The following is a 13334-nucleotide window of genomic DNA, read 5'->3' on the forward strand; positions in this document are numbered from 1 at the left end:
GCTTGCCGGGAAACTGGGTCAGAACCAGACAAGAAATACTCTGAATTCCTGCCCAGAAGGCCTGGGGTGTCCAGGCCGTTTCCACTCTGCTGAAGAGCCACTGACGGATACAAAGAGAATAAAAGAGGGAGAGCTCATGTCGGGTTGGGAGGGGCAATGGGAAGGACTCAGGCTCTCAACTAGGGAGCTCCACCCTCTGGTCTTTGGACCTTTATAAACTGCACATGAGTAGCCAACGCAGTCACGTCCTTGGAACCTCCAGCCTAGCTTCTCCCGTCTTGTCTTCGGGGCCCTTTCCTCCGCGTGTTCCAGAATGCCGCCACTATTCCCTCCCTTCGAGGAGGAGAAAAGGGGGGGGAGGCTGTGTGCCCCTGGCCCCCCAAGCCCACCCATTCCTAACTCTCATGCCCTCCAAACAGTGAGCCTTGAATTAACATCTGACCCAGAAGTTCTTCAAAAGCCAGAGATGAGGGCAGCCTGGGTGACTCAGCGGTTTAGCGCGCCTTCAGCCCAGGGCCTGATCCTGGAGACCTGGGATCAAGTCCCACGTCGGGCTCCCTGCATGGAGCCTGCTTCTCCCTTCTCCTCCCTCTGCCTGTTTCTGCCTCTCTCTGTGTGTCTCTCATGAATAAATAAAATCTTTAAAAAAAAAAAGCCAGAGATTGTAGATGTTGACATGATCCGGCGGCTTCCTCCCCCAGAACTACTGGCCAAATCTTTCAGTAAAGATGGTGCCTCTCCTGCCTCTCAGAGCAGCCTACGCAGGGGAAGGGGAGTGGAAGGAGCAAAACCCAAGCTGCCTGCCTGCATGGAAGCGCTTCCGGTAATTTCAGAGCCACCGAAGTGGTAGGAGCTAGTTGACAGGAGAACGACACTCGGAGGTCTGCTGGATTGCCCCTGAAGGAAAGAAGTGCGCAAGGTGAGAGACGAGGAGCGTGCCAGACTCCTTGGAACAGGTCCCCCTCACCGAGCGGCTTCCCTCGACTCCTGGTACCGCCAGCCTCCTGGCGGGAAGACCGTGTGCCAAGAACCTTAGCTACAGGCTTTGAAACTTTAGTTGGGGAGTACTCCACCCACCACAGGCCTCGGGAAAGCCTGCAGGTAGGTTGTCCCTTGCAGCCGTCAGGCTGACCCGACTGGACTGGACGCCCACGGTCACTTCCTTACTCTGTGACCAGGAGCATTCTGTAGGCCTCAGCTTCCCCATCCGTGAAGTGGCATCACACACCTGAACTGCAGGGCCCTCGGGTTCACACAGGTGCCTGGAACACAGGCTCCCTCACTCCAAGCGCAGTGATTCCTCGTATGGCCTCCGACAAACTGCCTCACCTTTCAGAAACTCAGGGGTTTTTTTCCCCACCCATAAGGCGGGAAGGTATGTCCTGAGGGAATTTGTAGGGATTACACACAAGGTCTGACTTGCTAGAAGCCATGTTATGCCTTCTGTCAAGGAGAACTTCAGTGGGTCTGAGTTATGGCACCAAATAGAATGGCCAAAGAGTTTCTGTGCTTGTAATGGGCAACAGTGAGGGCATCCTTCTAAGACAGCGGTTCACAGGACATCCAATTGCCTGGAGGAGGGGCACTTGGCTGGCTCAGTCGGTAGAGCATGCGACTCTTAATCTCGGGGTCATGATTCCAAGCCCCCGTGCTGGGCAGGGAGCCAACTTAAAATTTAAAAGGAGAAATTGCCCAGAGGAGCAATTAATCTAGGATGCGAGAGCTGTAAAGTGAAAAGAATCATATAGGTGAGAAGCATAAAAGGGGAGACACATCTGCTCGGTGCTGAGCACACACAGTGGTTAGGCACAGATGCTAAGCTAGACTGCCAGTCCCTGTCTTGGCTCCCGCACCGCTCATCCTCGCACCCTCACTGCCTCATAGCCTAGATTAGCTAATGTCGATGCAGAAGCCCTCAGAACAGCAGCCAGCATGGAGGAAGCTGTGAACAACTCCAGCGGACATTTTTTACTAACCGAATATCCAAGCATGCCTGGGCTCTCCCATCTTAGGCTCCTTGCAGTTAGGTTGGCTCATGCAACCCACGCTGGTCGGTGGGCTGAGAACAGGTGTCACGTGTCCTTTCAGGAGTGAAGCATGTAAGAGCTGGTGGTGCATGTTTGCCAACTTTTCCTTCCCCTGCCTCTGCAATCGTGGAAACCACGTGCAAAGGGGAAGTAAACTGAGTCACTGAATGACTGCATGGAGAACAGCTGCCCTGTGGTGACTAAACCTGTACCCGACATCATAAGAAATAAACCTTTATGAAGCCGAGGTCTCAGTGTATCCTGCCCTGACAAGTAACAGCTAGTATTAGACGTATAAATCAAAGATGATTAGGAGGGGGAAAGGAAAAGCATGTTTTAGAAAATTAGGAAACATTTGCTGAGCACCTGGTATGTTCCAGGAATCACATGTGGTACTTTGTTTTTGAGAATTCTGTTGTTGCTACAGGACAGTGGTTCTTAACTGGGGGTGGTTTGGGCCCCCAGGGGACATCTGACAACGGAGGTATTTCTGGTTGTCACAACTAAAGGGACAGTACAGGTGTCCAATGAGTAGAGGCCAAGGACACTGCTGAATGACCTTGTAAATGAACAACGCAAAAAGCCCTCCCACGGCAGCCCAGACCCTCTCTTCTGAGATGAACTATTAGTGCCATGTTCTACCTTCCAGTACCTTCTGCAAATACAAGTAGAGGCATGTGAATATCCTTTTTTATGCTCAGTGGGAACAAATCACACATTGTTCTACATATATGTGTATCTTGGAGGTCATTAGTTCATCCCATGTCAGAACCAACATTATCTGCCTTAGTGGTCAAAGAACCAAACAGATGCTAGTTTATCATGTCCGGTCACAATAGAAGGGAGCTCTTAAAACCCAAGTCCTGGCCCCACTCCCAGCAATCGATTCAACTGGCCTACTAGCACCCAAGCACCCATTTTCCCTGAGTACCGTCAAGCTGGAAGGCTAGAGCTAGTCCCCCTGTGCTCTTCTACAGCCTCCTACCCCTGGGGATCTCACTCCCTCTATTCCCTTCCCTACCAGCCTCAAGCATGTTCTTCTCACCTCCCTTAAACCACGCCCTCCATCAGCCACCACTGCCACTCTTCCCCTGCCCCCTCCCCTTCCCAGCCAAGTTTCTCCACTCACTGTACATTCCATTCACTCTTCAGACCACTTCAATTCCTCTCTCCCAGATCACCAAGCTCTGTTCAGATGTTATCTTTCCTCTCAATTGACCCTAGATCACATTTTTTAAGTACTTCCTTATGTCGCTTCTTCAGCTCTACCAACATTCAGCTGGTTGGCCTGAAGGGAAGAGTCAGCAGAAGCATATATAAGTACAACCCTACTAACCCAGGATGAAAATGTTGGTGGCCAACAGGTTAGATACTGGTTCTCAACTGGTGAATGTGGGTTTTGCTTCTTCATCGTCCTCCAGTTTGGGAAATCTGTATTTACAATAGACAGAGGTGGGGTTTCGTGCATCAGGAATAAAGTCCTAACAAAACTGGGTACAGTGTGGAACCATGTTAAGATGCAGATGTTTATTAGATATCCAAATCAAAATAGCAAATAAGCAATTGACAACTCTAGAGTTCAGGAGAGAGAGGCTGGATATAAATTTTGGATCTTCAGCACAAATATTTAAAGCCACGAAAAGGTGGGTTTCAACAAGGAAATGAGCGTAGAGACGTCCAAGAACAAATCCCTGGAAAAAGAATCAGAACTAAAGCAAGAGACGGAGGAGCAAAGTAGCACATCCCTGCAAAACAAAGCTAACAAAGTGGGTTCAAGAAGAACTAGTCAACCCTGTCCAACAGGACTGAAAGTCCAGTAGGAAGAAGACTGGACCTCTCAATCTGCTCATCACTGCTGACCTTGACGTGGTTTCAGTGGAGTGGGAAGCTTGACTGGAGTGCTTGAACAGTAAAAACTGGAAAAGCTCATCTAGAAAACTCTTATGAGGAATCGCACTATAAAACGGAACGAACGTGGCCTGCAAGCAACCCATCGTGAGTCTCATAAAATGTGATTCCTATAAGGGCATCTACTGCTCTCATGCTATTTCGGAACAAGCAAGGAAATCCCATTCATGTTCTCTCTCAACTCTGTGTCTACTAGAAATTATTTTGCAGCCAAAGACTTTCAGCTAACAGAGTCACAGAGCATTTAACTCTTACAGAGCTAGTGTGAAGCTCCTATAGGTATTACACATATCATTTAGCCCGCCAGGGAGGAATCGGCTTGGTAACTGGCCCAAGGCTGCACTAGTCCAGCGTGCTCTAGAGAAGAGGCAAACTGCAGACTTACTAGTCTGATGCTGTTTTTCGAACCGGATGTTGGGCGAAATCACAAGTGATTTCCTTCCTGCTTTATTTTCTGAGTATGCATGCATATGTGTATGTGATACATCTGCTAATTTAATTTCCTACGTGAAATTCTGCAGAACATCTAGGTCAAAGTGTACTCTGCATCATCAAAAAGGATGAAGGGGGGGGCGGGAGGGGATTGCATGCCAAAGTCCTTACTTTTAAATGATTATCAGTACACCAAGTAATAACATGTAACAAGTTCCTGAATTCTATCATCTAATAATTTTGATTAAGAGAAAATAAAAGCAGCCCAAACAATTATACTAGTATTTGCTGTTCTGCCCCTTAGCCAGAAAGGACTATTTTAAGGCTGGCTGCTGCTTCACACAAGTTACAATTAACTATTTACTACTTTTTCATAGATAAAGCCCCTGACCTTCAAGAAAGCTTTAGGGAAAAAAATATTTAATCCCTTTCTTTCTTTTAAACAAAAAAAAAAAAAAAATGATTTTAACTACATCTAAGAAAGAAAAAGTACCGATATATATGTTGCTTGAGCTTAAAAGGCATAGGAAAACAGAACGTATGCACATTAAATTTCTAAGAAATAATGAGGTAAAAGAAGAAAATCTTTGGATAAACTCTACGTTTGTACAAAGAAGCTCGATTTGCTATTCTCCAAAAAGTGAAGGGACCTACACTATAATATACAGAAATAATTTAATGCCTTTTCACAAGGATGTAACTCAAGCTGTGCTGAAGCTTCATATTCCAGGAAGGCATATAAAATGCCAATCTGCTCACAGAGCTGCTTCCTCCTCTCCTATCCATTGATGCGGTAGTTTTCATGGATTTCTGGCCGGATGTCACAGACAAAGGCCAAGAGGTTATCCAGGACTTCATCCCTGTTCTGCTGGAAGTAGGTCTGGAGGATGGTCATCTTCTCCTGGGTCTCCTTCTCCACTTCAGTGCTGCAGCTGCCATGGGATCCCAGAGCCTAGAGTCGGGGGAGGGGTAAGGACACATAGGGAAGGTCAGGTCGACACTCAGGCTGGTCCAACTTCCTTAGTTCTGGAAAAACCCAGTCTCATTAGTGAATACAAATCATCAGCAACAGGCAACGTAACCTTGTGACTGAAGAGCATGTGGGAAGGTGGTGTTCCCAGTTAATGGGAGCAAAAATTGATGCAATCACTCTGGTGGCCAACCTTCAAACATCAATCAAAGGTAAACTGCACATTTCCCCTACTCAGAAATCACCCGAGAGAGCAATATATTCATTCTATGTCAAACGTATAGCCCTAACCAAAGACTGGAATGAACCTAAAGATCCAATAACTGAGGACTCGTTAAACAAATCATGGGGTACCTATTCCAGAGAACATTCTCAGCTATAAAGAAAAATAAAGTAGATGTGTGCTGCAAAACAGAATGAACTGTAAAATATGCAGTTTAACGGGGAAAAAGCAAGATATAAAATGGTGTCAGTGTGGTTGGTAAATGGGTTTGTGTCGTTTTAAAAGGGAGAGATAAATGAGATTATTAAAAAAAGAACACCTCTTAAAAAAATAAGGGTGGAAGGGGATGCAATTTTGAAGAAACAGTTTCAACATTACTAGTTAACGTTCTAGCTCTTATATTAAGCACTGGATTCACCAGTATTATGTATACATGACATCTATTCTTTCAAACATAAATACTCGGGAATCCCTGGGTGGCTCAGTGGTTTAGCACCTGCCTTCGGCACGGGGCATGATCCTAGAGTCCCGGGATCAAGTCCCACATCAGGCTCCCTGCATGGAGCTTGCTTCTCCCTCTGCCTGTATCTCTGCCCTTCTCTCTCTCTCTCTCTCTCTCTCTCTCTCTCTCTCTCTCTGTGTCTCTCATGAATACATAAATAAAATCTTTAAAAAACAAAAACAAATAAACACTCTAGAAGAATATGCAAGAAATTATTAATAAGTGACTATTTCTGAGGAGGACTGCAGGTCTGGGTGGGAGGGAGACTAACTTCATCGTTGCCTATTTTACTGCTTGAATTTTTTGCCATATTCACATCTTATTCTTTCAATCTCCATTCACAATTTTAATAGATACTGACATATATACTTTAGTCTTCACCGTATAGTCAGCTTTCCATCAAGGGTATGCCTACTTTGTTAGAATGAGACCTTGATCAGGTTCTTCTTCTTCTTCTCCTATAAGCCCTTCATTAACAAGTCAATAAGAAAGGGAGAAAGCTGTAAGAATACTTTTCTTGGAGGCCATCGGGAGTTCAGGCACTGTCAGAACTTAGCAAGCCCAGGAAGGCAACCCAGCCAGAGGCAGAACAGAGATGAGGGCCTAAGGCCCTGTCCAGGGAACAGCAGCCCCGGGGCACCAAGAGGGAGTGGCTTGGGCCTCAGGCAGGGAATGTGCAAACGTTGTTGAGGCTGCACAGGGAGGGATGGAGTGAGGGGTTCCCGGAGGAAGCCCAGAGCACTGTGTTCCCCTGCGTGGGCAGACACACAGGAGAGCCAGTGCCTACATGCAGTTTACACGCAGAGAGCCGGAAGAGGAGTCCCCTGGCAGGAACGGGGGTAGGGAGGGCTCCTAAGAGCTTGAGGAAGTAGCTTAGGGAAGTCTCCCATCAGGTTCTTGAAGACGAATCTTTTTTGTGTTTGACCCTTTCTATCTTCTGAGCTGCTCTTGCCTCTTTCCATATGTATTAACAACTATGTCCCTTCCAAGCTGTACATGCTCTTTAGTGCACAAGGTGAAAGCATTCTCTCACATGTCACCTAGTCCTCCATAACCTGTAAGGAGGCCATCACTCCCCTTTTCACAGATGAGAAAACCAAGGCTAAAAGAGCTCAATGTGAGGGATGCCTGGGTAGCTCAGAGGTTGAGTGCCTGCATTCAGCCCAAGGTGTGATCCTGGAATCCCAGGATCAAGTCCCACATTGGGCTCCCTGCATGGAGCCTGCTTCTCTCTCTGCCTAAGTCTCTGCCTCTCTCTCTCTGTGTCTCTCATGAATAAAATCTTAAAAAAAAAAAAAAAAAAAGAGCTCAAAGTGAACATGCAGTTTCCCGAGTTCAAACTTAGGACTCTTCATCCTTTATTGTTACTGTAACTGCTCATATTGGTGGAACGGGGGCATTTCCTGTTAGCTCAGTTGCTCTTATTATTAAAAGGTCCATAACCCAGTAATTTGGGGGAAGGAGGGAGGAGAAAAGGGGACAGTACCTCTATTCCATGAATATAAACTATATGCCAGGCCTCAGTAAGTTGTCTCAAAGCCGAAGGGGTTACAATGAACATGCTAGGAAACCTCAGAGCTCATGCTTGCATCACAGCACTGATCCTGTCTCTAGAAGCAACTGCAGCATCGATGTACAAATTAGAGGAGGCAGCTGCCCTGACAAGAGTGCTTCTACACTGTCTTGTGGGCAGTCTGGCAGCTTACAGCACCGATCTGCCCCAGTTCGAGTCAGACACATCTGAAGTCTTAATAGCACTCAAACAGTCCAGTGCAAAGATGAAAGACACTTCTGCTACTTACTGCAATGAGAGAGGCATGTGGCTTTAATCACTGGACTTGGGCCTGAGAGGGTGTGTGCCTGGAACCAGTGAAGGTCACAAGGTAGACTTGAGAATGAAGCCCACAAAGACATGGGCCGAGTTGAACGATGGAAATAATGTCCTGAGAGATTAAGCTCCTGGATCAAAATAAAGTTAGCCTTTCACCTGAGTTTTTAATTATGTACACCAATAAACTTCACTTTGCTTAAAACCTGTTTGAATTGTTTTCTATTACTTGTATCCTAGAGTCCTGACAGTTTCTTTTCTCTGTGAAGCCCTCCGCCATCCTCCCCCTTTCCAGAATTTTCCGTTTCATGATCTGTTGTTGTACTGTTATTGCATGCATCTTCTGCTTCATAGCCCAGCCTACCCTGTTGCTGAGTGTCTCGACTACACTGGAGTGGCCTCCAGCTGGCAGATGTTTATGACCACCACAGCCCTTCTCACAGCTGTAGGTTTGCATGACCTGTACTTTGTTACTGAGTCGGACTAGACTGACCATCAGACTTTAAACTAAGCTCCATGAGACAGGGACTGTGTCTATCTCTGTTCACAGCTGATCCCCTAGCATCTAGCACAGATTAACATGTTCAATAGATATTTGTGAAATGACTAAATGAACACTAGCACTCAAAGTTAGTTAAAAGCTGATCACCTAGGAGACTCAGCCTGGACATGCAATAGCCAAATTTTCAAATTTCAATTTTCAGAATCACAATCTCCAAGCTGTGCTGGATATTTTGAGACCCTGGGGAAAAGGGGAGAAGAGGAAAGCCTCAGGAATTAAAGCAATAATGAAAATAAGCCAGGCCCACCGCAGCTTCCTTGGCCTTGAACTCCTTCTCTCTTTGCAGACGGTATTGTTCAATTTCAGCCTGAGCTTCTTCTTTGGCCTGCTTCAGCCTCCGGTTCTTTCCTGTTTTCAAAGGAAAAAGCTACATCAAGAAGTGGTTAAAAGACAAGCAGAAGAGGAAGGAGAGACTGAGATGGTAAATTCTAACAGTAAACAAGGAAAAAAATTTTAAGGTGCAGTCCCAAGAGACATGCATGGGAAAGAGGGAATACAGAGCTAACTGCCGGTACAGCTTCCTGCCTCCTTCAGGCTGTACTTAACTAGGAAGTGACTAGGTCAAAAGGACAGTCTTCCCAAAATGATACGGTAAATGATGGGAAAAATTCTGGAATGTGTCAGAATATTCTCTCCATCTCCACTATTAAGAACCAACATAAAATGGGTGACATTAGCCATCTGGGGGAACTCCTCCTCTTCCCAACTAGTAAACACCTAAGTAGCTTGCTGATGACAACCAGAGCTCTGCTGAGAAGCTGAGCAAGACTAATATGCTCCCAAGGGACATCAACCTAAAATGTAACTGATGAAACAGATGATGTAATATTGGAAACTAAAAACCATGCCTGTGCACTAGAAAATTAAGCGATGAAAGGGATTTTGGAAAGGAATCCTGAATGGGGAGCACTGGATAGTCAAGACTGCACAAGCATCTAAGAAGCGAGGAGACGCAGGTGCTCTGGTTTCTTGAAGAAAATAAACACACAGTTGAGAAAATTCTCTAGATGCCATGGGAGCCTGTATGAAAACAGGCCACAAGACCAACCAACACATATTCTTTGTTTTGAATCTAGGCTTGCTGATCAAATTTCTCAGATACTCAAATTAGTTAGGGGGAGAGGGGAGGAGAACTTAAGACGATCAACCTGAGCATTTATTGAATTTAGAGCAAAGACATCCTACATCTAAAAGCAAGCTTTGTTAGACATCAATGTACATAATTTCCCAATTCCCACTCAACCCACAGGCGTGAATGAAACTGAATTAAACCTTCTGTCTCCTAACGAAGAACAGGATTTTGGCTGTATAATGACCCCACGACATCAACACTCCTTGATGTTTCTGGTACAACAATCAACAGATCTAAGCACCCAGAGACTATCTCTGCAAGTGTAGGTTTACTCCAGTATTATTTAGGGCCCACTGCTGTCCACGTGAGCCAAATTCCCCTTTCCTCCACGTGCCATCCTCCTCATCGGCTACGTTCAAAGCTGTATTTCAGAGCCGAAGATCTTTTCCAAACCAACAATCTACAAATAACGTTTATGGCCCAAACATTATGCTACCTCCACCTAATTACACAATACCACTCTTTTTGTCACTCTCAATTCCCACAGCTCTCTGAATAAAGATAAAATCATGCTCTGCCCATCATACCTTCAAAGTTCATTTCTGATGGGCTTCTCTGAAAACCAAAACTAAATATTTGAAAAGGAAATCATATTTCTTTTAAACCTTATTTTTGAGGGAGCGAGCATTTTGTTTCTACTCCCATGAAATAAACTGTAACCCAATTAAGTTTTATGGTCCAAAGCAATGATTTCATGAAAAACTGAAGTTCTGTCACATCGTGCACACACTTCCTCTTCCCAATTCCTCACTGGGCAAGTCAACCACAATTACTGATCAAGTAAGGCAGTGATTCTTTTCAAATTACAGCTCTTGTCAATACTTCTGTTCCTAAGTACTACAAATTCTGAGATGTATTCTAGCCATAAACTTACTCCTCTAAAACAAACTCATTCAGTAAATATCAAAAGGCTATCTGAGAGACACAAGATCCTGCACCAAGCTTGAAGAGATAAAGAGAAGCGTAAAACGTGACCCCTACGTCCAGGGCACTCAATTCTTCTTCCTATATTCCCAGTATTTGTTCCTGCCCCTCCCCTGAATCATCTCACATGCCTCCCCACAGACACAACTTCTGTTACTAAGGAGCCATCACAGGACATGCTCTGAGAAGTCATTCTGGAAATAGCTTATCAAGGGCGTGATGAGAAATATTCTGTGAAGAACACAGAACTTTCCAGTGACCAGACCAAGAATAAAAGGCTTGTTCCCACCCCCAGCTCCCTCAAAGAAAACTTTTCCTCTGAAGCACAGAGCCTCACACGGCCCCTAATCCATAGAGTACAAGAGCCATGCTTGAAATCTACTTGGGTGTGGGATAAAATCCTAAGTCTTGTAAGGGGAGAAACACCAAGGAACTACTAACAGTAACACATCTTGCTATGTTATCCTTGCAAGGGAAAGAGGCCTCTAGGCTGCTTCCCAGGGCAGGGTCAAACCATTTCTCACGCCTCGCGTCACCCAACTGTATAACAGGGACACGGAGACCTACCTCACCAGGTGGGGAAACGAATACGTACCCTTAAATGACACACAGTCCCTGTAATCCAGGAGCTTGGTCTAGCGTCTGAGCCACCTAAAGAAACAAGGCATTGCACCGCGAAGACAGAAATAAGCTCTTAGGAAGGGCTCCTGGCCTAGCTGGAGCGGAAGAGGACAAAGCAGGGAAGGCTTCCTGGAAGAACTGCTGCCTACATTCTGAGATCTGAAGGACTCCTAAGTGTCAGAGAAAACAGAGTGGAAACTAAGAAGAAGCACCTCCAAGCAGAAGAGCTGTGCAAAGGCTTGCAGGTGAAATAAGGCGAATAAGGTGGTTCAGGAGGCCTGGAGGAGAGAACCTGAGAGGGAGAAGGGAAGAAAGCTAGCTCCTGACCCAAAAACGCTGCCCCCCCCCCCCAATCAAGGAACCTGGGCTTTATTTACTCTGCAGGCCCTCAACATTTGAGGCTCCTTAAGGCCGCGGGGAAGTCCTATTCGCACGCCCCGGGAGGGCTCGGACTCCAGCAGGGAGAACACACTTGGACTTGGGAGGCGGCAGCGGCCTTCTTCCGCTCACCAGTCCCGGTTAGATCCAGATCCACCTGCGAAGTTCCTGAGCAACCTTCCACTTCTCAACTCTAACCCTGTCTGTCTCACCTGCCACTACCCGGCCCACTCTCTGCTCCCCTCACCGGGACTCCGAATACCGTGATGATGGAAACGCTGGTGCACCCGGCAAGGCCTCTGGCACATAGTAACCACGGGGAAAAAAGAGGAATTAACAAATTAGGCTGGCACCGGAGCCTCAGAACACCTAGTGTCCCGGCCTGAGATGCTAGGTGTCGGGATGGGGGGTGGGGGGTGTGAACAGCCATAAACACCTGGGCGACTGGCTAAACACCGCGAGGGAGGGAAGACGACAGAGAGGACGGTTTCTAGGCCCCGCCACCGCGAAGAGGACGGTTTCTAGACCGAGCAATCGCGAAGAGGGCGGTTTCTAGGCCGAACAACAGCGAGGAGGGCGGTTTCTAGGCCCCGCAACCGTGAAGAGGACGGTTTCTAGGCCGAACAACAGCGAGGAGGGCGGTTTCTAGGCCCCGCAACCGTGAAGAGGACGGTTTCTAGGCCCCGCAACCGCGAGGAGGGCGGTTTCTAGGCCGAGCAATCGCGAAGAGGGCGGTTTCTAGGCCGAACAACAGCGAGGAGGGCGGTTTCTAGGCCCCGCAACCGCGAGGAGGACGGTTTCTAGGCCCCGCAACCGCGAGGGCGGTTTCTAGGCCCCGCAACCGCGAGGAGGGCAGTTTCTAGGCCCCGCAACCGCGAAGAGGGCGGTTTCTAGGCCGAACAACAGCAAGGAGGGCGGTTTCTAGGCCCCGCAGCCGCGCACGAGACCGCGGGCCCGAGCAGCGAGTGACGGGGGCGGGGCCGACGCGCTCCGCCGGAGCAGCCCCCTCCCGCGCGCCCAGGCCCCCGCAGGCCCCCGCAGGCCCCCCGCCGCCCCCGGGGACCGACGGCGCCGAGCCCCCCCGCCCCCCGCCCGCCTCCCGCGGCCCGGCCGCGTCCCCTGCACCCCGCGCCCCGCCGGCTGCCCGTCCCACGCCCCAAAGCTCACGCTTGCGGGCCTCCGACACCTTCTCGGCGGCGCGCTTCTCGGCCTGCAGCAGCTGCTGGATGCCCTGCGACTGGCTGGCCATGGCGGCGGCGGCGGCGGCGGACGCTCCGGGGCCCAGCGAAGCGGCCTAAGCCGGCTCGAGCGGCTCCCCCGGGTCAGCTGACCCAGCCGCTGGGATCTGCGCCTGCGCGCTGCGCCGACGCCCCGCCCACCGTCACGTGACGGCCGCGGCGCCGGGTCAGCTGATCGCGCTCGGGCGCGGGGACTGGAGCGGGAAGGGGCGGGGCGGGGCCAGGGGCGCGGGGGGCGCGGCTGCGCCTGCGCAGGACCCGCCGGCGGCCCTCCCCTCCCCCGCTCCGCAGGTGCCCGGGGCGGGGCGGGGCAGCGCGCGGACCGGTCCCCTCTAATGCCCCCGCGCCTTGCTCGCTCTCCCCGCGCTGCAGCTTTGCGTTGGCGCTTACAGGAGGACGAACGTTAGGACCATCTTCCCGGGCCGGGGGCGGAGCGCGGCTCGGCGTGTGCGGCGGCCCCGCGTGCCCCGGGGAGGATGCTCCCCCTTCTCCGCGCCGCTTTCCCGCTCCGAGGGCGGAGCAGGCCGCGGGGTCCCCGGTCCCGCGCTCGGCGGGTGCACACGCGCGCGGCAGACAATCAAAATCAATA

General features: G+C 49.2%; 1 protein-coding gene across 1 annotated transcript; it reads right to left on the minus strand.

The window, feature by feature from the left end:
• Window positions 1-3539: 3539 nt before the first annotated feature.
• Window positions 3540-12847, minus strand: ATP6V1G1 (ATPase H+ transporting V1 subunit G1). Its single transcript, XM_041763767.1, has 3 exons — window positions 12675-12847; window positions 8700-8800; window positions 3540-5319 (listed from the first exon to the last, which is right to left on the minus strand). The coding sequence occupies exons 1-3, from the start codon at window positions 12754-12756 to the stop codon at window positions 5146-5148; spliced, it is 357 nt and encodes a 118-aa protein (XP_041619701.1). The 5' UTR covers window positions 12757-12847; the 3' UTR covers window positions 3540-5145.
• Between the last annotated feature and the right edge of the window lie 487 nt (window positions 12848-13334).

The sequence above is a fragment of the Vulpes lagopus genome, chromosome 7 (assembly GCF_018345385.1).
Source record: "Vulpes lagopus strain Blue_001 chromosome 7, ASM1834538v1, whole genome shotgun sequence".
Taxonomy (NCBI): domain Eukaryota; kingdom Metazoa; phylum Chordata; class Mammalia; order Carnivora; family Canidae; genus Vulpes; species Vulpes lagopus.

Bases quoted from the DNA above. Each gene is read 5' to 3' on its own strand.
- ATP6V1G1 (XM_041763767.1), bottom strand. From the start codon at position 12,756: ATGGCCAGCCAGTCGCAGGGCATCCAGCAGCTGCTGCAGGCCGAGAAG. The intron at 8,801-12,674 runs GTGAGCTTTGGG...CTTTGAAAACAG, and splicing joins GGTGTCGGAGGCCCGCAAGC to GAAAGAACCGGAGGCTGAAG. The intron at 5,320-8,699 runs GTGGGCCTGGCT...CCCCGACTCTAG, and splicing joins TCAAGGCCAAGGAAGCTGCG to GCTCTGGGATCCCATGGCAG.